We start from the raw sequence: 23,106 nt of genomic DNA on the forward strand, positions 1-23,106 counted from the left end.
ATACTTTTTCCTCTTTCTCTTCCTTATTTTAGTATTTATTAATCAAAACAATTATTTCTTTTTACTTATATTTAAAATATTTTATTATAATTTTTCATTTTAGTAGCATTTCTAAAAGAAAGTGCTTTATTTGCCACACAAATTCCCAAATTATACTCCCTATTTTTACTCCACACAAAACTTAGGCCATGTTTGGTTCGCTAGAAGTGTTTTTCCATTGGAAGTGGGTTCCTTCAAATCAAAGAAATTATACTTTTCCCATGTTTGGTTGATTGGAACTTATATTCCAATGGAACTAGAGTTATGCATTTCACAGGAAAAAAAAATCGGAGGTGAGATGTGGTATTTTATTTTCCGTGTTAGTTGGGAACAAAAAGTGAGATGGTAGGACTATTTTACCCTTTGATTCTTCCTCTTCCCGTTTCTTTGCTTCTTCTTCTTCACTGCCAAACTGGAAATTAGAAAGCTAGAACTCCAGCAACGCCTGCGATGGTGGACCTCCTCCAGATCAGCAGATCGCCGGTCGCCGCCTCATCTCCTGCCGCCTTGTCTCTACGCCTCAAACCTCTCCGCTAGTCGCCGCCTCAGCCTTCGCCGGTCGCCGCCTCGCTCTACGCCTCCGCCTCCCGCTTCCGCCGCGCTTCCTCCTCTGGTCTGTGGCTCTGATCTGCTGACTGCTTCAAATCCTCTTCAATGACTAAAGAAACCTAAACTGCTAAACCTATTGTATTATATCAATATTGGGNAGGGGCATTTAGGTCTTTATACACACTATTCCTTATCATTCTAAATTCAACCAAACAACAGAATTTATTTTCCCAGCAACTTCTTTTCCACCAACCAAACAACATAATTTATCTTCCTGGTAACTACTTTTCCACGAAATTTTACTTCCACTTCCCTTCAAATATTTTCCGCGAACCAAACATGGCCTTAGGGAGTACACGTGAGGGTGGCAACAGCAAAAGGCTTCTTAATGCAGGAAATAAACTAGTGGTAGAATAGAAAAGATGGCATCTGGATTCAAGAGAAATGCAAAGGTGGGTCAGCTGGAAACCCTCTTTCAATCCTTTGAAAATTGACATAAAAAGCTTTCTTTTTAACGAATTCCCAAATAACCATCAAGCCTTGATGCTTCAACAACTATGATCGAATATCTACAGTATATCATACAATAATTTATATCATGATTTCGGAGTTCGACCTCTGGACCTCCTTCAAGTTTATAATCCTTATATATATATAGTATAAATGGCTACAAAATTGGTGAAAATCTTTGTTGAATATTTGTATGTATATACCACATGTGACTATGCACTTCGATCACATTCCTGTAGTCACAAGTGTCATGGAAACATCAACACAAAACCTCAGCCATTGTTGAACTGCGCCGCAAAATCTGGTTTTAGCCACTCGAAGTATCAATGTCGCTGTCTTCACTAACATCACTGCATCAACAAAGGCGACAAAATATTATAAGCGAACCAGCCAGTGTTTATAAGAAAGAGCACTGATACAGGAAATGTCGGTCTAGGTTTGCAAGCCGATATCATTTTTAAAAACAGTTAATAAGCCTTCACCTATATTCTGGGAGCTTCGCAATCCGCCTAGCATCCAAACCTGTGATAAACTTTTGTGCAGCTTGAACATTGTCTGCACCTGAAAAACACCATTCCACCAACAATTAAGATCATAAGACAGTTCCAAAAATTTGAAAAAAAAGTTGTGTTGTCTTTACCAAGTAGCTTGAAAGTAAAAATATGGACAAATAAATATTAGAAGCATGGTAGGAAAAACTGTGAAAGAATTCCTTACTTTTAGTCAATTGGAAAGCATGCAAGGCACATCTCTCGGCAGCAACTCTGACAGGTGTACTTGCATCCTTCATGCACTCAGCTAGTACGGGGCCATACTTTGATACATGGATCATTACGGCACTAGGGTTAGACTGCAATAATAAAGCAATGGTTTAGTATCCACATGAATACATAAATTGATAAAATACAATAACACAGCTCCAAGTAGGTTATGAGTATAAATACGAACTTTGGCAGCCATTTTAAGAGAAGACAAAGCTCGTCTTCTAACTTCACTTGAATCATCCTGCATGGCTGATACTATAGATCCAAGAATTTCCAGATGTGAAGAAGTATTTGAAGAATCACTCTGAATTTGATGATATAGGAGTCTTCCAAATGCTCTTGTGGATGTTTCACGGATCGGGAACTAATAAACAAAGAATTAATTAAATGTTAAGAAGCAGTTCTCATTTCACATGATAAAAGACTAATGGCGTAAAGGAATCCTAATAATACCTTTTCATCTTTTAAGCTACTTTTGAGACAATTTACTACAGCTCCGTATGATGAAGAAGTACAAATGATGGCAGGAGAGTGCTTTAGCATTGAAGAGATTGTAAGTACTGCTCCATGCCTTGTGCACCAGGTAGAAGACGATGCTGAGTTTGTGATCTCATTAAGTAAATCAAGAACTTCTTCATCTTCTAAATACTGGAGAAATATCAAAGTAAAGTTGGGATAAGTAAGCATCATTAACAACGTACTCTATTATAATTAGAATTGATAGGGAAGTAGTAGAAATGACAAATTATGCATATGGCTGAGGAAAAAAAAATTCTTTCTTCAGGCAAACCAACATGCAATATAATAGTTCAAAATGGGTTTAACAATGGCTGAATTGTTCAAAATATTATTAGAAATTCTCTGATTCCTCTCTATTATAAACTAATATTGGGCTAGTCACACAACTGGGCTATAATGCACATGAGCCAAACCACACTAAAAGATTGAATCCAACCAATTACAAACACATCTAGCCTAATTGGAAACATATTCAAGGAAATAGTGCATGAGTAAACATAATTCCCCACACCGTCTTAATTTAAATCTCAAACACCCTACATATTGTGAGATAACCCTGGAAATGTTCTAATTTTGCCCTTTGAAATACACACGCACACACATATATGTGTATGTATATATACATCTATGTGTGTCTTTATTTGCATATTTGAATATATTCATTTCTTATTTATATGTATATATTTATATACATATTAAGGGCATTAAAGTAAAATGTTTGTCCTGACAGCAAAAGATAACCCTCAACTAAACAGGTAAATTTTGCTTTCCCACAATCTTAAACAAACACAAATTATCCTGACAGAAAGAAATTAAGCACATTCTTGGTAATGTGCAGGAGGAAATGTTTTGGGGGTAATCTTTCTGAGTTTCTGACACTCCGTAAACGAAACATCCTCTAAGGGTAAAATGAATTGCAAAAGAAACGAAATGACACAAAAACAGAAGAAGATGAAAATGTGGGAATTAATTTTTTAAATATACAGATTGGTTCTTGTTAGTTGTTAGTAATACAGTAAAGGGATTACAACAAAAAAGATGTTCGATTAACTAAACAAATCATTTGAAATTGATATATGTGGGATGGCAAGTCTAACCTGTGATATGATTCCCAATATGTTGGCAGCACAAACTCGTATCTGGTCATCATCATTGTATATCAAATCCTTTAAGAGTGTATAGACACGTGTTCTAGAAGCACTGCTTACACTTTTGCCAGCATGTTTGATCACTCCTTTCAAAGCAGTCAAAATAGCCTCACGAATTCCAACATCTGAAGCCTGCTGCCCATTTCACCACAATATTAGATTTTGAAGGTTAAAACCAAAGAAAAGAAAAAAAAATACATTAGATGAAGTATGTCACCTGTAAAGCAGATAAAAGATCACCAACCAAAGGATCAATCCTAGTTGTGAGTGCACTTAGTTTACCAAGGGCAAGAGCAGCACTTGATCGAACAGTCCTGCAAACAATTTGCATAACATGAGCTAGGAATATGCATCGTAGTACCGAACCTAACAGAACAAACGAGTCTCAAAATGAACCGAAAAACCATAAGTATTAAAAGCTAACCTTGTATTATCCTGCAAACACTTAACAAATGTTGTTTGAAGCTGGGGAAGAAAAGGCTTTAGGGCCAACCCACCCTTCCGTATTATGATGCTCAAAGTTGAGAGAATTGCACTTTTCACTTGCCATGGGAATCTGTCCCCTATTATACGAATCAACGGCCTACACCAAATAACAATTCATGAACAAGCAATCTAGAATGGCCTTACACTGGTGACCCAAAGGTACAGACAAGTAGAGGACTGTTTTATAGTTGATACACTAATAAAGAGCATTGTTCAATGCATACCATAAATAGGCAACGTAATGTCTACGTATAGCTTATTGTGTTGGTTGCAATCCTTTTAATAGTCTCATAGTCAAAACTAGCAGTGTATAAAACTATAGTAACAGCTCATACCCTGTGATTGGAATGACAAACTCCTTTAATGCTTGCTCACTTGTCACTTCAATTAACTCTCCAAGGCCCAAAGCTGCTTGCTCTCTTAATTCAGCAGATCCACTTATAAGACCCTACAGATAATAAAGGAAATTCACATAACCATGCAATCAAAACTCAACAATCATGCATTTTTAATACTTGTTACCAATGCTTGTAATAATGCGAAACAGATTCCAAAAACAACAACAATAATAAGAACAATCTTTATGTATGATTAATAGATTATACTTAGTTTCTTACATATAATAATTATTGGAAGGATTTCTCTGCTATGATTATTAAATATTAGAAAATTTCGTATACAAATGAAGAGATTCTTTCAATGTAAACATTAAGTTTACAAACAAAAGATAAGCAGGAATACCTGGAGGAAAATAGGAAGCACAGGTTGAAGAGCTTTCCGGAGGCAAAAACCAGGTATTAGAACTGGTCCTCCCTGCATGTTTGTATACTCCTCTTAGATTTAAAAATTGTAAATCAACAGGAAGCATAAACAACCTGGAGTAAAATGCACACTCATTTACCTTTTTCTTCCTACGTTCTTTATCCCTGGATGTTGATACTGCATCGCGAACCAACTTTATATACGAAGGAAGAACTTCTTTAGGAACTGAACTTATCACACTAGACAATGCTTCCCAAGCAACCTGTAAAAGAGCATGTTGAGATAAACTAGTACATTAAAGTGCATTGTATAAATGTCATGCAATGAATCAAATAATACCGTCACGGTAGCTGAATCTGAATCACTTAGTAAAATAATCAGGGTGGATATCACATTTGGAGCCTCATCAACAAGATATAGATCACTGGTTTTAAATAAATATCCAATTAAGTATGCAGAACTTTGTCTGATTGAAGCCTGGAAGAATAAAACTTAAATAGTGTTAGCTAAAGAATGGAATACAAAGAAAAGAAAGTCACATTATCACTATGTAAAACAATAAACCATGCCTGACTATCTCCAACTCCTTTGAGAAGCTCCGACAGCAAAGACTCGATACCTTCCTCATCAATTACAGTGACAACAGTTTCTGCTGCTTTCTTGGCAAGACTTTGAACCTCCTATATTTTCAAGGTGAAAGCATGACACATTCAAATTATGCAATACAAAAAAAAAACATACACACACACACACAAATGAACTTAAGCAATGAATCAAATTTACATGATGTGAAAGAGGAAAGCAAGTAAATGACATTATGGCATAAAAATTAGCTCCCTACCATATCAGTATAGCCCATTGCAGTGAGTAAAGCAGGAAGGATGGTACCAAGGTGGACATCAAGACCAGGTCCAGCAACCTCTGCTAAAGCTCCCAAAGCATGTGCATTGAAGGCACTGGATATAAAACCAAAGATCTTTGTGAATAATAAAGAAATACTAATAAACAAAAAGCTATAAGAAACAGACACAATACTTACGAAAGAGGAAGGTGGACAAGCTTGGGAAGGATATGAGGCAGCACAGCACTGGTCCTGACACTGAAAGAAGCATCCAATACATTTTAAAAATCAGAAAATGTGCCCAGGCAGAAATGTAAGAAAATACACATTTGCAAATGGTTTTCAACCTTAAAATCTGTTTTAAACCATCCAGAGCAGTATCAGAGGTTTGATCGTCCTCCAGAGCATGCAGAAGTGTCGGAACAATCTCATCAATTGCTTGCATCCCAGCAGTCTACACAAGGAACCATCATCAATTCATCAACAAACTAATATTTAAAATACAAAAACTGGTATGTTGACACACCAAAACTAACTAGCGGTACCTTGTAGAGAGTGCTGAATGCCAACCCAGCTGATTCACGAACCTCAGGCATGCTATAACATCAGAAAATCAGTAAGAAATTTTTCGTACAGGAAAGCAGAAACAAAATTGCTTCCTTCAATACAAGTAAACAATCTCAAACCTATCACAAAGTGCTGTCCGAATGGTAGGGATAAGCTTGTCCATGAAACTCAGCAACTGGCTCTTCCCAGCACTTGCCATCACTTCACTTAAACCAATGCAAACACCCTGAAATCAAGTTCCATTACATTAAAGGCTTTGGCAGATTTGAAGAATTCAACCAATAGTGAATAAGAGAAAGAAGAAGATATCACTCCAGAGTTCAATCAGTTGGACAACAAAGCAGAATATGCAAACTTTTCCATCCAAGAAAAGATTCATCCACTCAAACTATTCTAAGTAAAAACTAAAATAAGAAAGGCTGTTAGGCAATCAATATGAAAGCAACACAAATGATGATGATGATGGCTAAAGGTATGTTTTCTAGGTTGCATAACACAACATTACAAAAATAGTACCATCTATGTACCTATTATTACAAATCATATATCTCCCACCTCATCTCCCTTAAACATTTTCTACAGGCATTGAAGAAATTAGAAAACAAAGGGCTAAAAGATACTATGTTTTGTATCTCTGTCAGTGGGGCATACTGCTTCACCTTAGTGTTGTTACATCCAAACCTATTAGAACTTTCAAAACACTGAGCAAGATCACTAAGTTAAAGCCTATTCTTGCACAATGATTCCTTACCAAATTAGTAGACTGAAGATACAATTCGATTATGTGAAAATGACCAATGTGAAGCATTGGATTATAGTAGAGAAAAGAATAAATCCAAATCAATCATCCCCATAACTATAGTTTATATCTTGCAATTTAAAGTATACTCAGTATATGACGATTCCTAGACATTGCTCTCTTCAGTAGTTTTGTGGAAGCAAGTTCTAGACAAAAGCATTCAAACTCAAACTATTCCTTGCAAGGCACACTAAAAATATCCTAGAGGCGTAAAAATATAATTTAATAAATACACGTCTAGTAAACATTTTTTTAGACTCCACCGATAAGCTACGGTCCTAGTGGACCTACACTTCTAGTGACAAATATGGATTTAGTAATTTGAGAAGCAGCTATACAATGTCCCATTTAAGTGTTAGCTTAAATTACACATCCAGTTGATACATTAGAATCTATAATCATTATGTACACATGTTACATGTACAATGATAGAAGTTATTTATCATAGACATTTTCATTCATGCACATACCAGAGAGGAAATTGAAGTATGATATCCAAATTCTAATATCAAACATATATTTCTCATTCAGCCAAGTGTTTGGAGAGCATTCTGGATTCCTAATGCTAATATCGATAAAGCAGCATCAGGTACCAAATGCAGAACGGATAAATTTATCCTAATAAAAATGTATACATGCATCTGTTTGTAATTTTGTATTTGCATGCATAAAGCATTAGAACTTAGAAGAAGAAGAAAAAAACTGATTATCAGTTAGAAAACAAAATGGAAAAGGCTTCTATATATGAGCAGGCAATAACAATGATCAAAATTTTCAATAAAATATCCAACACAATAGCCCAAAGGGTAAAAAGACTCACTTGTCTTCTGCCAGGGTTAGGGTCATTTAGACCTTTTGATAATATTGGAATGATTAATGGAAGCACTCTTTCTCCGAGTTTCCTAACAAGCTCACCCAGTGCTCGGCCGGCAACCTGGCAAGCACAAGCAACAAAATTCATATTTACAAATTTTTCATACTATGCTTATCAAGGCAGCCTCTGGTAACACATTACATAAATATTAATAACCTGTCGCCTCTCAGAGGATGAGGAAGCAAGAGAACTAATTAATGTGCTCATCAAAACTGGCATAATTTCCTTTAGAGTTTTAGGAGTATTTGCAACTATAGTTTTCCACACATGCAATGCAGCCTGAAAAATAAGAGTTAGTTTAGTTCATTAATTACAAGGGAACAGTTCCATTGAAGCGACCATAAACTATTGACTTTAATAATACCTGGCGCACAGTTATGCTGACATCAGTCCGAACCATATACAGTGCAGCAAGAACTTCATTACGCTTCTCCCTTCCAAGTACCTCAATGATTGCCCGTCCATGAGCTTCAGTACTAGAACCTTCATCATCACTACCACCCTCAAGATGAGCTTTTCCAGATGTTCCAGCAACCTGTAGATAATTGACGTTATAAAAACAAAAATTACGAATAAAAAACCCTCTTAAGTTATAAACGCATACCTTAAACAAAAGATCACCCAACAATTCCACAGAGCTCTGCCTAATACGCCAATTATCATTGAAAATGCCTTCCTCCACAGCAGGAAGAAGCAGAGGCAAGGATCTACATATTATTTAGGGCAAAAAATAAATGAAGTAAGCCTACAAGAGAATATTGAAAATAACACCTATAGATTGACAATTATCTATTAGATCAAAAACCATAATAATGACGAAAAACACTGCACAGTATTTTCCCACTAGGCAACTTAAACAGGAGGCATTATAAAAGCACATCCTCATCAAAATAAAATATTTGGTTACAGCATAAAACCAGATTGAAGGGATTTTTAAAACTGACGTTGTTGCATAATGCTCCACCAAAACATGGCCAGCACCAAGTGCAGCATCACGCACAGATTCATTCTCATCGGCAAGTCCTGAGGAATGTAGCATCAGCAGATATTATAGTAAGAATTAGCGCCAAAACCATGACAAGCCCATTTAACAGTGACCTCTTGAAGGAAAAATAAGCATACAAGATATTTAACTTGAGGTACAGACGTTTTAATTGTGTGTGTATGAATTCTTAATAACTACTTCACCTATTGTTTGCAAGTGCAAGAGACACAGAGAAAGATAGAGAGAGTGTGTACCATCTATAATTGCTGGAAGAACCTGCTGCAAATAGTTCTGGAATTGGACACCTAAAGATCTCGGAAGATACTAAAAAAGAAAGATCATCAGAGCTATTTGAAATCCAGATTAATTCAACAAAAAAGAAATTCAGTGCAAGGGCAAGAAAACAAAAACCATTAGAGCATACCCTAAAGAGTGTCAAATAGCCATCACGAACTGATGCCTTTTGATGAGAACAGTTCCGAATAATATCTGGAAGTATGGTCTCAAAATACTCTATACCCAGTGCAGCCAATACCTATAAAAGAAAATGTAGTTGGCATAATTATATGTCAATTGTCAAAAAATTTGTCCAAGTGAGAAAAATGAGCAGATGCATAATAAAGAATATCGCAGAGATACCATTTAAACCCCAGCAACAAAAAGCAAAAGATATATGAAGCACAAAACAATAGTTGATACTCTAAACCCACATACTAAATCTCAAAACTAGTCTTGCACTCTTGTGCAGTTCATAGTAATAAACAACAGTGATTGCTTTCAAATGTCCAAGTTGGCAAGTTCCACTCCAATAGTCAAAATTTTATGATACGGCTTACATTGTATTTTCAATTTTAAGAAAGAACCTTTATTTATTTATTTTAATTTTCAAGAAATCCAAGCAAAAAGAAAAACATACTTGCAAATAAGAAAATAGTTGGTGATGTTCCAATTCAATTGAATTCTTAAATAATACCATAACTTTAAGCATTGAATAGAATTATCATGAGTCAGTATTGCAAATGCAATTTCTATTATATCTGTAACAGAAAAAATGAATAAAAGTACATATGTATGTACCCAACTTGTATATAACACTTTCTCTGATGGCAGAAAAAGTTAATATCAAGTTCAATCATTGACAAGGTTCAAAGAAAGGGTGGAAAAGATACTTTCTAATTGAATTATTGAAGTATTAAATTATATAAACAATGAATGCTGTTAAATGCAAATATTTACACACAGAGCATCTAGTGATTAAAACCTCATTCTTCAAAGCATTACCAATTTGGAAGTAAATATGAGCAAGTTCAGATAGCAAAAGGACAGCAGAAAGGCCTTCTGTAGTTGGCTAAAAGTCTAGAACTGAATGCATTTTGTGAAACAGATAACAATCCTAAAATAGGGTAAATTTGAAAAAGAAACTGTGCAAAAGTGGCAAAGTAAAAAGCATTTTTACCTCGCCAAGGCCTTGTGCTGCTCCTGAGCGCTCAACATTACTGCCATCTGATTTCAGAGTATCTAACAACCAAGGAACCAAGTCTGGGAAGTTTTCTTCTCCCATTCCCCTTATAAGAGAGCCAATGGCTCTTGCAGCCACTGAACGAACTTCAGGAATAGGATCCAGAAGAACCTAATGAATATAAAGATTGTTTATAAATCCATATTTTCTCTCCAAGGTCTATTCACCTCAACTAATTTACAATACCTTTTTAACTTCAGGAAGAAGCAATCCTATATAAGGTATCATGTCCTTTGGTTCTGTGACCAAAGAACACATGTTCCCAACAATTTGGGCAGCTTTCTTCTTAGTTTCAGCACTTCTTTCTCTAAGGCCTCGATGGACAATGGGTACCAACAATGCCAGAGATGGAGCATCAATTGTATTAACAAAAGTTGTCTGCAATAAAGTAATATGCATAAGTCTTTCCAAAATTGTAAATGCATGAAAAACTAAGGCAGAGCAGTATAAACCTGGAGGAGTATGTCAAGGGAGTATTTTGTGTGTTCATTGGGTTCTGTAAGGCCCATCAGAAGTGTAGGCACAAGAGCAGATATCTCGGGATTCTTTATAACACTCCCTACCTATAAGCAACAAAATGTCAAAATTTGTAAAACAAAGAAGAGAATAAAAAATTAATAGAAATTTGGATACAAGGAGCTTTTTCACCTGCTGAAGTGCTGTCTGTCCAGCTGATTGAACTTTGGGATGAGTGTCAGTCAAGACCTGTAATAACAAACAACTGAGGCTTGCTTGAAAAATTGTAGCTTTTCTTGTTCAGTTCATAGCATGTGCCTTTTGGTGTTATGTATGAATTTAATGTATGCATTCAACATTTTTTTACAAATAGGGCATAACAAGACATTCAGAAATCTAAAAGTAAACCTCTGTTAACTTTGGCACAATCTTAGGGAGGCACTGTGACAACTGCTGCGGCGCACAGTATGCCATAGCACCAAGAAGTTGAACACTACTTTGCTTTGTCCTCCAAGCTTTATCTTCGAGGCCCTGATATAATAAGAATATTGTAAACACGCATCTCCATTAAAAAATATTTACAATACATAATACAGGTAGAGAATAAAAAGAAACAGGCAATAAGGTCATTAAAGAAAAAGAAATGTGGCACAGAGGATAATTGGTAAAGCAAATGGCAGAATAATTGGCTTGTCACAAAAAGGGAATTAAATATTTTAAATGCACCTCAAAGAGGACAAAGTAAGAAAATGGAGAATGGGAGTTAATCAATAAAAGTGATGCAGCATACTCAAAGAATCACAAATGAAAACAAATTTCAATACATTAACCCATTTACATAGTGCATGTAGTATAGTTTTGTAACATCTGAAACTTTCTAGTGGAGCCAAGCATTACACAGTTACATTATGTTTTACTTTTGGGAGCAAAACTTATAAAACCCTTGGAGAAGCTCTCAAATCCATTGAACTCATGAAAATGGAAAAAAGACTGGGAAAGTTTGAGAGATTGGGATAGCGTTCTTCATATACAGAACTGGTTCCAAAATATGGTTAGGGTTGTTTTCTTTTCTTTTTCCAATTTGACAGGTGCAGAGGTGGGTGCATACCTCTATAAATTACAAAAATTTCAATGAATAGACTTTGAGTGTGGGCAAAGACAAAAGGCTGAAGAGTTTGGTGGTGCATGGCTAGTTTGTCACAATAAATGTTACCCAGAAAGTGATGGTCTTTCAACGGTAAATTTGACAGGGACCACATATGTACACAGCTAGAAATCAAAATATTACAAGAGAACACTCTCAATATGCATCCATGCAAGAGTCTACTACAAGTAATTATCTCTTACCACACAGATGAAAAATAAAGGATGTATAATAGAACCTTTAGAAGTGATGGAAGGATTAGCTTCACTCCTTGAGCAGTCAATTGAGACATCATTGCCCGAGCAGCACATTCTGCAGCTTCTCTGACCGCAACCACTTGATCAGAGAAAGAAACCAGTAGTAATGGTAGCATTTGAATTACATAGCTGCAGGAAACAGAGGGAGGCTGTGATGAGATAATGATTTTAACATTTAACTATATACTGGTATACACCTCCCATCATCATTTGAAACACAGACTATCTAGAATGAAACGGGAGGATATCTTTTAGTCAGAGCAGACATACGGCTCAAACAATTTTCCTAGTGTCTCGCAGAGGCATTCAAATGCTAATAATGCTCCTTCACGGCTTTTAGCAGAATTCCTGAAAAAAAAAAAAAAAAAAGATTCAGGTACAATCATGGTGCCTTTCAACTAGAAAAAGTACAGACATGGAAATGCAAATGCATCAGTTAACCCACCAGGAAAAATCAAAACTTAAGGTAACAACAAATCAATACTGGAAAAAACTACTGACCTGTCTAGAAATCCTTCACGCAAGGTTGTAATGATACCATATTTCTTTATGCAGGAAATTTTGAAACCCTTAACAACCCCTGCAAGTCCAAAAGCTGCTCCTCGGCGCTCCCCATATTTGTCACTCTTCATTAATTTATCTAGAAGCCTAGAAACAAGAGCAGGTCCATCCTCCTGATGAATGTAAAAAGGAAATAACAAAAGAAAGATCCAATTATGAGAATAGAAAATATTTTGTATTTGAAAAGTGCAGTAAGGTTTATAAGAAAAGGGGAGAGGAATTCAAAGAAAAAAGTAAGGGCAACAAAGAAAAGTAAAAATAAAGAGAAATAGTATATAAACAATAAGAAATTCATTTAATTTCACTTTTGGCTGATCAGAAAAAAATACAAGGAAACAAGGGTAAGGGTAATAAACAGGGGATTTTGCCACAAGGCCCAAAACAAAGCTATTGTATATCAATGATCAAAAAGAAGGGCTTAGGAAAAGAACAGATTATAGAAATACATTAGAAGTGCAATCTAGGGGGTGCCAAACTGGATTGCAGTTAAGCCATAGTTGAGTTGAGTTTGTTTGATATGAACACATTCAATATGCAACAGAAACCTAGAATCATTGGAACATTCTTCAAACCCAGAATCAGGTACAGCTCCTAACAGTATTAAATCTGATTCTGTTTCTTACAACAAAATTAGAGGCCCTATTTTAACGACAATAGATGCTTGCTAAATGGGAGACTTGGGTTGACTATGTCACTTTCAAGGCATATTGATGAGGCCCAAATCCACCAATTCCATAATCTACCAAATAAAGAAGCTTGATAAATATCATTAGGAAGAGGACATTTCATGTTTTGTGTAGTATTAAAAATGGACACATACATGTAATAAAAAGATAATGAGCTTAGAATTTAATCAATAACTTACAAAAGATAGATTGAAACAAAAGAATATAAATACATAAATAAAAGTTGTTCTTGCAATTTAATAATCAACACTTCTCTTGAGAACCTGTTTTGATTGCATTAGTGGAGACAAACAGGAAGAGACAGCTCGTTGAACAGCTTCAGAAGGAGTGTTCAGAACATCCAGCAACTTTTCAACAACAGCATGGACCTTAGGATCATCCTATTCCAAAATCCAAAATATACATGTCAAAGAGTACCCGAATGGTAGTTTAACACCTCTGTTACTTTAGATAATATACATAACACACTAATTTCCCACCTTTGCCAAATGCTTTGCCAAAGCACCAGTAAATATCACAACACCTTCACGCACCAAATCATATTTCTCTTCATCAGATGCCTGGACAATAACACAAGTATTTGGTCATGAACAGTTCTAGTTTAATCACCTTTCATTAAATTTGCTGCCTTCACAACTTAATAGAATAAAAAGGGGAAAACAGAGTATGGAAATTTGTTTTCCATTTTTCCAATCTTGAAGTTGGAAAATCAGAAAATTAAAATTAAAAAATAAAAAGACTTCAAAAGGAAAAGACGGATAAAAAGTACTCCCCCCCCCCCCGGTATTGGTCATCCGCCTTTTTCCATTTGGAAAACAATTTGCCCATTTTCCTGTTGGAAGAATGGAGAATATTTTTCCTTTTTCCAGTTGGAGAATATTTCGACTTGAATACAAACTCTACTTTTCCATTTCTGTTTTCTATTTTTCCAAAAGAATGGAAATTTTCGGTGTAGATCACACCCTTAAATACCATAAAGAATGCAAAAGCATACACAAATGTATGAGAGTAGTGCAATTAACTAGCCAAATAATAGGATGTTCAAAGCAAAGGCTCCAGAAACACAACCTTTTTGTTCAAGTAGTTTTCGAAAATTGGGAATAGCAGGGACACATTATCATTCCCATGCTTGTCAATAATCAGTATACCAGCATTAATCATTCTTCCCCTAACATCCACATTAGGATCAGCCTGCAACTCAATAGCATCCATATTGTTACAAAGTTCAGAGCCATTAAAACGAACAAAATTTAAAAATAAGTAAATAAATAAATAAAGCTCCTAAAATTTCCATGGATAACATGAAAAGACATAGATCAGTTATTTATCCGGATGTCAATGAAACCAAAGGAAATGTAAGGGAAGTCATAATATCTTTTCTGACCAAAGAAATGTCACTATATCAGTATAGAAACAGATAAGTTATAGATTCAAATTAACATTACAGAACCCAATTAACCTCACTTGATTCATAGAAAAGTAGGGACATATTTAGTAACCAAAGAATTCACCAGTTCTCTGGACAATTGGAAGGTAAAAAAATGGAAAACAAAGCTTTCTGTTCAACCTACCCAAGACCACTATGTTAAGTGCAAGCAGCACACTAATTGTCATCCTTTATTAATGAAATTTTATTTGCACTTATTTTTTTGTACTAGGCTTCAAACCACACAATCCAGAGAAACCAATTTAAAGCAGTCAACAAATTTCTCAATATTACTGAACCAGAACATTAATTGTCATCCAGTGGACCAGTAGACAGTTCTAATTCTTTAAGACTTAACAGAACCATAAACTTAAATGACTCAACCAGATTTCTCATACTATTTCAAAGAGAGAGAGAGAGAGCTAAGCATGAAGAACAAACTTAAAGCATGTAATGATAATACATAGCCCGTTCGTCAGGAAGGAGCACATCAAGATGCCAACTACATAGCAAACATGTAAGCCTTGTATATAACAACAAAATAAAAGATTACCAGTGCTCGTGATATTAGGAATGTCATAACAACAGGAAGATCTTTGGTTCTAAGCACATCAGCCACAGAATGTAAAGCCAATGCTATCCCTTGTCTGCCGATCCAACCAGCATCAATAGTGTCCTCAGAAAAACCAGCATCACGGATATACAATGAGAATAAAGTTGATAATGACTCCTATATCAATATCCAAATCATGGCAAAAAATGCATTAGCAGGTTGAAAATTGGTGGTCTTTTCCAAAAAGCAAGGCAAGTTAAATCACCTGTATTGTATCCGGATTTTCATCTAAAGCTGCAGCTAATGCTTCAGCAGCAGCAACCCTAACATTAAAGTTGATGTTTGAAAGTGCCTTAAAGATTCCTGAATAATCAGTCCCCAAGTCATATCCATAGTGGTCCCATATGTCTTCTGCAGCTTCAGCAACCGACTGCAAAAAAAACTCAAGATTTTACTATGGGTAGAAAAACGAAGAAATTTCACATTTTAAAAAATATGGCATTTTCAAGATTTTACTATGGGTAGAAAGAATAGATTGAAACCATGGCATAGCATAGAACTTTGAGAATGCAACAGAAGGTTGACATCATGGAGAAGGCAATGACAACCACAAATGGTGACAATTAGTGCAACCTCCTTTATAGCTTAGAAGCCCAATCTCCAATGCAACATCACCATACTAAGCCATGTTGATGACTTGAAACACTAAAAGGTATGCAAAAAACACTCTATACTTACAAGTCTGCACTGCTTCAATTTTAAAGTTTAGGACTTTAAAGTCATGATCTAGAACTAGTTACTATACATCCAATTCAAGCATCATTTCTTAACATATCTGGGTATTTTATGGAATCTCAAATTCTCCCTACAACTATCAACTTCTCATTTCAACAAGGATATGCTCTCGAAATTATTACCTATAATTCAAACAAAACCTGTATATCGTTTCAGTCAGGACTTTCTCTTGAAGTCATTACACTAAATTGAAAGTTTAGACCTACATTAAGTTTGAACCTAACGTTTGAATATTTGAACAACACTTGTCTCTGCAAACTATCAATCACTACGAAGCCCTCTACTAAAACCAAGATGTAACCGCCTGCTAAATAAATGAAGTACTCAAAAACTGTGCAAGCAATCAGCATGAAAAAATAATAGATCTCTCTGCAAAAAAATTGACCTTTTCAGGATCATGTAAAGCAAGCCATATGCTGGTTGCAACTTCAATATTTTCAGGAATAGAGTGGCCAGCAAGGGCAGGAACGCATTTAACTGCATTTAAGCATGCCATTCTTACATGAACATCTTTGGCATAAACACCCGAAAGGGCCTGCAGGGAGAACGTAGCAACAAGCATGAGATGTTATACATGATAACTTGAAGAAGAAACTAATATTCATTACACGTACTGGTGCCACTTCTGCTGCTGACAAACCTAGACACAATTCATTTAGTGATGGTCCAATGGAAGCTTGATAAGCAGGAACAACACCAAGAACATGATATAGAACCTGCAGATGAAAGCATGAGAATAAGAGATCAATTAGAAAATAATATTACAATCACACATAATAACACAATGGCAAATGAGCCAGAGCCAAGGACGTAACTGATAGCATTCGAACCCTAGGAAGGGGTAAAACAGGATCCAAATGTAAGAAAATTATCTGGAGAACATCTTCATGCAGCCTCATCTTCTTAGAACTCAGCAATATCCTCTCCATTATCTGCATACCAAGAGGGAAGTGAAAGGAAATGAATAAAAGAAAGGAAAAAACAAACATTAATAATAATAATAATAAAGAGTCAAATAATGTTCGTTCAAAAAATAAGTTAACTTACTGGGAAAATAAAAGTAAACGAATCCACAGGAAGAGACCCAGATTTACATGAAAACGATAAGCCATTTACTACTCGCTCAAAGAGACCAGGCTTTTCATTGGCCTCCTCACTGGCAGACGGAAATAGTGCCCATAGGACATTGGCATCCTCTGTCCTAATTAGACGCAAAGCAGTGGCAATTTCAAGAGCCCAGTTGGAGAGAGGAGAGGCAACACAATTTGAGAGCTTCACCAGCGCATCATATGCCACATCACCAACTATTGGTGAACATAATAGAGGATCGATAAGCTTGAACTATAATCATAGTGCAACAACAAAAGTTAATTTTTTTGAGGAAAGAAAAGTAACAAAGTATAATGAAGATTACATATTTACATCCCAAAATTATCACTTCTATTTTATATTATTCTAAATACAAACCAGACACCCAAAGTTTAACAGTCAAAAAGTGATCTTTTTAGTAGTATACTATATATAATTACATATAATTGTATAAATGGCATTCTAGCACACTGAATGGTATAAATCACAAGTTTTTGGTACATCTAAACGGAATGAGGATTAAACCTGAGACCTTCTACCTAGAGTAGCAAACTTATGAAAGTAGATTATAAAGTCTTTAGCAGCATAAATCACAATATAAGTTATTTTCCCCTCTAATCTGGTTCTTTTCAGTTTTCATTTTGGCTGTGCAACCCAAGGTGTATCACAAATATTTCCTGACTGTTAGTCAAATCTACAGATGAATTAAAAAGCAGACCCACAGAATACTGACCAAATAAGGTAGCTGACTATGTGTGAAAACACGATTGGCTATGGCCATTTCTCCTAGAGCTTTCAGCATTGAAGAGAGATGATTTTGCACAATCATCACGCTTTCTCGTATGCAGGCTTCCTCCCTAAGCTGCATGTCGCGTGCCTCTTCCTTAGCTGTCTTTCCCTTATCCTTGTCCTTGTCTAAAAGAGGGAAATAAAAATATAAATAAAATAGTTAAAACAATTGCTATTATAAAACCAAAATTTTTAGGCTATTTAGAACAATTATGAGTATAGAATTAAATTTTAAATGATGCAACAAATAATTGTAGCAAAATGACCAACCAGATTTCTTAGTTGACTTTCCACCATCCTTTTTCCCTAGAACAGTGGCATCTTTGCTAGAAAGCTCGCGTCTTGGCAAACGATTAGAATTTCCTTTGTCCTGCCACAAGCTCAAAGTCAATGAGGAAAGCAGAGGGAAAAGATTTACTCTCAAAAAGAGAACACACAGACATACAGAAAAGAAGAAAAGGTAAATGCAGTTACCAGGTCATCATTGCTATCATAGGCTCGGAAACGGCCTTTCGGTTGTTTTGTGTTCTTAGCTGAAATGGATTCAGCAATATAAACTCCTTGCTCAGTGGAAAGCGTCCCTTCAGGAGTACGAAAGATCTGAAGAAAAGAATACAAGCATGAGAAAGCTGGTTGTAGTACATACAGAGAACATAAATTAGAGCATCTAAAGCTAAGTAAAAACTAAAAGATAATGGTATCTTTTAGATTTGGCATTTACAGTGAGGATGATAGGCTTTTTTAGCACTCAAAAACAATACATTTCCTTTCACATATAAAAGACTTGGATTTAATACACTTGAAGTGTAAAGAAGATGCTACAATTATAGGTGCCACAAACACATGAATGATAAAAAACCACTCTAATAAAGATGAAATCAGGTAAATGACAGAAAAATTAATAATGATTTCAAAGAACAGAAGTGCAATTATCCTTTCATAATTGATCTACATCTTGAAGGGTAAGAATCGACCTGAATGTCATTCTCTGAAAACATATCATGTGCATGACGGTCTGGAAGGTCATTGAAGTTCTGCAGAAGATTAAACACAAGTTTCAACTCACAATAAGCAGTAATAAACTAATAAGCTAAGAACTTCATGAATTACTTACAAAAAAATTCATAACTTCACAAAACAAAGCAGATAACCTTAACAAATTCAGCATAAGTTTCTCCAGGAATTATAGACATCAGAGTTGAGAATGAGTTTATTGCTGCTTCTTGCTCAAAATGGTTTTGACTCATCAGTCCCCTTGAGCCCAGCAAGCCCTGGAAATACCACAAAGAGATTTTGGGTTTTATTAAAGTCAGCATTCGGCAATGGTTAAAACAAAGAAGTCCACATAAAATCAATTAAGTTATCACCTGACACAAGCCAGCAACATCAGTGGAAAGAAGATGAACCACATCAAAGCCTTGTCTCTGCAAACACTTCTGTACCCTCTGAGGAAATAAAAATGAAGAGAGCAGAAATATTAGACACTACAAGCATGTGCTAGAGTATAGACCATAGCGGAACTGAAAAATTAGGAACCACCAGAAACTGGGCATAGCCAGTGGAGTTGACAAAAATACTCAATATATTTTTCAAACATGCAAGTTAAAGATACTATTTATAGAGCAAAAAAAGAAAAGAAAGAGAAACAATATTTACTATACCAAGCTTCAATTAACTAGACTAATACACACACACACATATACAGAGAGAGACTGAAATGCCAAAGTGTTTACCCTCCACACTGCATTTCTCTTAGCTGAGCCAATGAGGCATGGATGATGCGAACAAAATAAAATTTGCTTGCAAACATGTGGCACAGCAGACAATGTTGCAGGTGATAAGACAACTAAAGCCTTGACCAAAACCTCAACAGACGGAAGGACTGGAACTTGGTTGTCTGGTAAGCTGTCTGTGTCACTATAAGCCAGAAGTAGTTAATAACATTGATTTTGAAGGGGGGAAAACATTTGAATAATGATTCAACATTCTAAGACTACCATGAAAGAATAATAAGCCAATTCATTTTACCTTAATGGAATGACAATAAACAGGAGTACAAAGATCTTCAGTTACTTAGAACCTTAAATACTATCTTATGTGATAAATCAGTGATTTGATATGTAATTTGAAATGCAAACAGGAGAAGAAAATGTATCAACACAGCTTCTCCAAGATAAAGAAGGGTCACAGAAAGTTGACAGCCAGGATAAAATTTTGTCAAATCTTTGGTGCCAAAGCAAACATCAGTGCATCAATGAACCCCACCCACCCCAAGTCAATAGGCAGGCATTTGGTTGAAAAAACATGTGCAATCAGAATCATAAGAATGGGGAATCAAGATTGGTTTTAGCAAAAAAAAATAAAAAAAAATAAAAAAAAAATTGTTGGTACAGAAAATAGGAATGGGAATCAATTATAATTTTGAACTTTTCTCTATTACAACATGGCATCTGAGCACCTCCTCCCCCTCCACCACCATCACCACCACTGTTCATCTTATCTTACTGAAGAGAGGCCTCCAATCTTCACATTATATCCATTGCTCTCTACCTCAACTATTTGAACTAATCACATTACCAGAGGGACTGGATTCTTTGTCATCTTTTCCATCTTTTTTTGCAGAACCAAGGAGATGCATACTATGTTGCATAGTGAACTTGGCTTCGTTGACTTCAAACACTGGTTCTTGAATGCAATATAGACTTGCTTTTACTAATACAAAATAGTCAGAGTTTTCATCTTTTCTTTCAAGCCATTAATTGGATTGTATCTCATAGCTGCCACATGTCTACTTGATTTTTCAAATTAGGTCTGGTTTTCCAGTCATTCAAAGAGTGGATGTTGATGATTTGAGATCTTGTTGAAATAGGCATTTTTCTTTATAAAACCCCCACCTATCCAAACAACTCTCTCCAGCCTCTACTCCCAAGCCTACTTTCAGGGAGGAAAAGGGTGAAGGAGGCAAAAGAAAGTGGAGCAAGTACTTCCACCCAATAAACAAGGTAGCAAAGGGGCTGAGAAGGTCAGGAGGGAGGGATAGTAGCGAAAGAGGAAGAATTACCATTCTTTCCATTGATTCAGGAGATAAAGAAAGGAAACGATAAAGTCATTCCTTTTGTCTTTCAATACCATACCAAGCAAGTAAAATTTGGAAAGCTATCAAATAAAAATGGCCACGATTACCAATCCTACCCTCTACCCAAACACTTCTAGGTGATCCGCTTACTTCAGACTCACCAAATTGTGATAGTTACCAGATTTGCTACAAGCAAGTGGCATTGAACTGTTGGAACTCACCTTGTTCTCAAAAGAACCTTTTCACCAACAGCGGAGAGATAATTTGAAAATTCAAGCATTATGGCTTCAGATAACTGTGGGATAGCAGCAATAATCTTTTTCACAGAATTATAAGCTGCTCTCCGGACAGCCCAACTTGGATGGCAAAGTACAAATAGTATAAACTGCACATAATTGATTACTAATCAGCAGAAAACAACAATTGAAAGAAAAGTGATGTTCAAGCATGTATTACTAATTAACCTGCACAAATGTACTGACGGGAAAAGTCTCCAACATCCTGCAGAATACACAAAAGACAAACATTCATTTACAATGAGATTCAGACTTTCAGAGTAGGAGCACATCTTATATTGTTAGCAGTTATCCATATAATTTTATGAAAATGGTTCCGTTGCTATCCATCAAAAACATACCTCTGAGGATGGTCAATCAGAAGGGCCTCAAAAAGGTCGTGGCATGCCATACAGTCCTCAATTGGTAATTTTGAGGCCTGAAGAATTGAGTGAATTATGTTTAAGATTCAAAAGAAAGGGAGCAATGAACTACATAGTGATTAAACGTTATCTGCCAAATCTAACAAGTATTCAAAGAAAATACAAAGATTCAAAATACCACTAGCGAGTTTTTGTTGAATACTTACCATAGTAATAGGTACCAATGAAGGTTCATTCTGTGATATTAAAGCCCAAATCTTTTCCTTCATTACAGTCTCATCTACAGAAAGGGAATCACAAAAGTAAGAATGCACTTTAGAGTACTCTATATATACACACACACACATAGAGATTGAGGTGAGAAATCCAAAAGAAACCTGCTTTAACATCTATCGCAGCAATTTTTGCAACACAGAAAAGTGCATAAATTCCATCCAAACGTTGTGCTACTTTGGTGAAACCTGTTTTAACAAGCTGGAGAAGAGGTGCCAGCAAAGATGAAATCTGAAACAAGTACATTGACAGTTATATAATGTAGAATATAGAGACAGCCAGGAAACCCAATACAATGAGGCAGATAATAAATATTCAAAAAATAAAAAATAAAAAATAAATAAAATAAAAAGAACTATATATATCCCCTTTACCCGAGGAACAGCATCAATGTTCTTGCAAATTAGTCGAACACAACGAAGATGACCTTTCCTCAACATTTCCTTCTCTTTCAACCCATTTGAAATGAAGGAAACAACACCCTGATCAATAGCATCTGCACATCTTGCTGCCCAAGAAGCAAAACAAGATAAAATTGCAAGCTTCACCTCTTCATTACCTGGATATGCACACAGCCCAAAACATAGATCAATCACCTGAAAATGATAGAATATAAGTCTAACCGGTGAAAAAAAAAAAAAAAACAAAACAAAACAAAAAAACTTGCCATACAGACATTTAGATGAATGTCAGTAGGAATGACATACAAATAACACATAGACCAATAACATAAAAATCAAAACATACCATCATCCTTGTAACAGGACAAAAGAAAACTACAAATCGTCTTTGATAAGCTGGTAAGATATTTTCCTTCAGAGGCATTAGACATTTCTTGCAGTGCATTAATCATACCAACTCTCTGGTAGGGAAACGTGAGCCTTCCTTCCGAACCTGACAAAGATTCAAAACCAGTCAAAATGCTAACTAACAGCATCGCTTTATCAATTAACTAAACTACCCCCCCCCCCCCCCCCCCCC

At 35.7% G+C, this 23,106-nt stretch overlaps 1 protein-coding gene across 2 annotated transcripts in view; it reads right to left on the minus strand.

Annotated features, from left to right (window-relative positions):
• Nucleotides 1-1,022: 1,022 nt before the first annotated feature.
• LOC116010516 (protein ILITYHIA) overlaps nucleotides 1,023-23,106 on the minus strand; it is a 25,289-nt gene continuing 3,205 nt past the window's right edge. The window contains exons 5-60 of one of the 2 annotated variants that reach the window (XM_031249958.1): nucleotides 22,873-23,019; nucleotides 22,500-22,684; nucleotides 22,230-22,356; nucleotides 22,059-22,132; nucleotides 21,832-21,908; nucleotides 21,659-21,695; nucleotides 21,416-21,579; nucleotides 19,852-20,035; nucleotides 19,486-19,563; nucleotides 19,270-19,389; nucleotides 19,093-19,152; nucleotides 18,593-18,718; nucleotides 18,389-18,488; nucleotides 18,063-18,244; nucleotides 17,288-17,581; nucleotides 17,056-17,172; nucleotides 16,855-16,956; nucleotides 16,626-16,775; nucleotides 15,711-15,875; nucleotides 15,446-15,622; nucleotides 14,535-14,657; nucleotides 13,946-14,026; nucleotides 13,730-13,846; nucleotides 12,721-12,893; nucleotides 12,490-12,567; nucleotides 12,201-12,348; nucleotides 11,227-11,349; nucleotides 11,011-11,067; nucleotides 10,815-10,925; nucleotides 10,549-10,740; nucleotides 10,300-10,473; nucleotides 9,268-9,378; nucleotides 9,098-9,167; nucleotides 8,803-8,881; nucleotides 8,463-8,565; nucleotides 8,223-8,393; nucleotides 8,015-8,137; nucleotides 7,805-7,918; nucleotides 6,305-6,411; nucleotides 6,164-6,215; nucleotides 5,966-6,072; nucleotides 5,817-5,876; nucleotides 5,619-5,733; nucleotides 5,347-5,457; nucleotides 5,117-5,254; nucleotides 4,917-5,039; nucleotides 4,757-4,828; nucleotides 4,351-4,463; nucleotides 3,954-4,112; nucleotides 3,747-3,843; nucleotides 3,479-3,661; nucleotides 2,316-2,510; nucleotides 2,047-2,226; nucleotides 1,816-1,948; nucleotides 1,581-1,659; nucleotides 1,023-1,448 (exon numbers count right to left, since the gene is read on the minus strand). In XM_031249958.1, coding sequence (XP_031105818.1) covers nucleotides 1,406-1,448; nucleotides 1,581-1,659; nucleotides 1,816-1,948; nucleotides 2,047-2,226; nucleotides 2,316-2,510; nucleotides 3,479-3,661; nucleotides 3,747-3,843; nucleotides 3,954-4,112; nucleotides 4,351-4,463; nucleotides 4,757-4,828; nucleotides 4,917-5,039; nucleotides 5,117-5,254; nucleotides 5,347-5,457; nucleotides 5,619-5,733; nucleotides 5,817-5,876; nucleotides 5,966-6,072; nucleotides 6,164-6,215; nucleotides 6,305-6,411; nucleotides 7,805-7,918; nucleotides 8,015-8,137; nucleotides 8,223-8,393; nucleotides 8,463-8,565; nucleotides 8,803-8,881; nucleotides 9,098-9,167; nucleotides 9,268-9,378; nucleotides 10,300-10,473; nucleotides 10,549-10,740; nucleotides 10,815-10,925; nucleotides 11,011-11,067; nucleotides 11,227-11,349; nucleotides 12,201-12,348; nucleotides 12,490-12,567; nucleotides 12,721-12,893; nucleotides 13,730-13,846; nucleotides 13,946-14,026; nucleotides 14,535-14,657; nucleotides 15,446-15,622; nucleotides 15,711-15,875; nucleotides 16,626-16,775; nucleotides 16,855-16,956; nucleotides 17,056-17,172; nucleotides 17,288-17,581; nucleotides 18,063-18,244; nucleotides 18,389-18,488; nucleotides 18,593-18,718; nucleotides 19,093-19,152; nucleotides 19,270-19,389; nucleotides 19,486-19,563; nucleotides 19,852-20,035; nucleotides 21,416-21,579; nucleotides 21,659-21,695; nucleotides 21,832-21,908; nucleotides 22,059-22,132; nucleotides 22,230-22,356; nucleotides 22,500-22,684; nucleotides 22,873-23,019 — 6,881 coding nt within the window. In that variant the 3' untranslated portion in view covers nucleotides 1,023-1,405. Of the gene's footprint in view, nucleotides 1,449-1,580; nucleotides 1,660-1,815; nucleotides 1,949-2,046; nucleotides 2,227-2,315; nucleotides 2,511-3,478; nucleotides 3,665-3,746; nucleotides 3,844-3,953; nucleotides 4,113-4,350; nucleotides 4,464-4,756; nucleotides 4,829-4,916; nucleotides 5,040-5,116; nucleotides 5,255-5,346; nucleotides 5,458-5,618; nucleotides 5,734-5,816; nucleotides 5,877-5,965; nucleotides 6,073-6,163; nucleotides 6,216-6,304; nucleotides 6,412-7,804; nucleotides 7,919-8,014; nucleotides 8,138-8,222; nucleotides 8,394-8,462; nucleotides 8,566-8,802; nucleotides 8,882-9,097; nucleotides 9,168-9,267; nucleotides 9,379-10,299; nucleotides 10,474-10,548; nucleotides 10,741-10,814; nucleotides 10,926-11,010; nucleotides 11,068-11,226; nucleotides 11,350-12,200; nucleotides 12,349-12,489; nucleotides 12,568-12,720; nucleotides 12,894-13,729; nucleotides 13,847-13,945; nucleotides 14,027-14,534; nucleotides 14,658-15,445; nucleotides 15,623-15,710; nucleotides 15,876-16,625; nucleotides 16,776-16,854; nucleotides 16,957-17,055; nucleotides 17,173-17,287; nucleotides 17,582-18,062; nucleotides 18,245-18,388; nucleotides 18,489-18,592; nucleotides 18,719-19,092; nucleotides 19,153-19,269; nucleotides 19,390-19,485; nucleotides 19,564-19,851; nucleotides 20,036-21,415; nucleotides 21,580-21,658; nucleotides 21,696-21,831; nucleotides 21,909-22,058; nucleotides 22,133-22,229; nucleotides 22,357-22,499; nucleotides 22,685-22,872; nucleotides 23,020-23,106 lie in introns of both variants that reach the window. The other variant, XM_031249957.1, reaches the window with a different exon arrangement.

This window comes from Ipomoea triloba, chromosome 2, assembly GCF_003576645.1.
Source record: "Ipomoea triloba cultivar NCNSP0323 chromosome 2, ASM357664v1".
Lineage (NCBI taxonomy): Eukaryota > Viridiplantae > Streptophyta > Magnoliopsida > Solanales > Convolvulaceae > Ipomoea > Ipomoea triloba.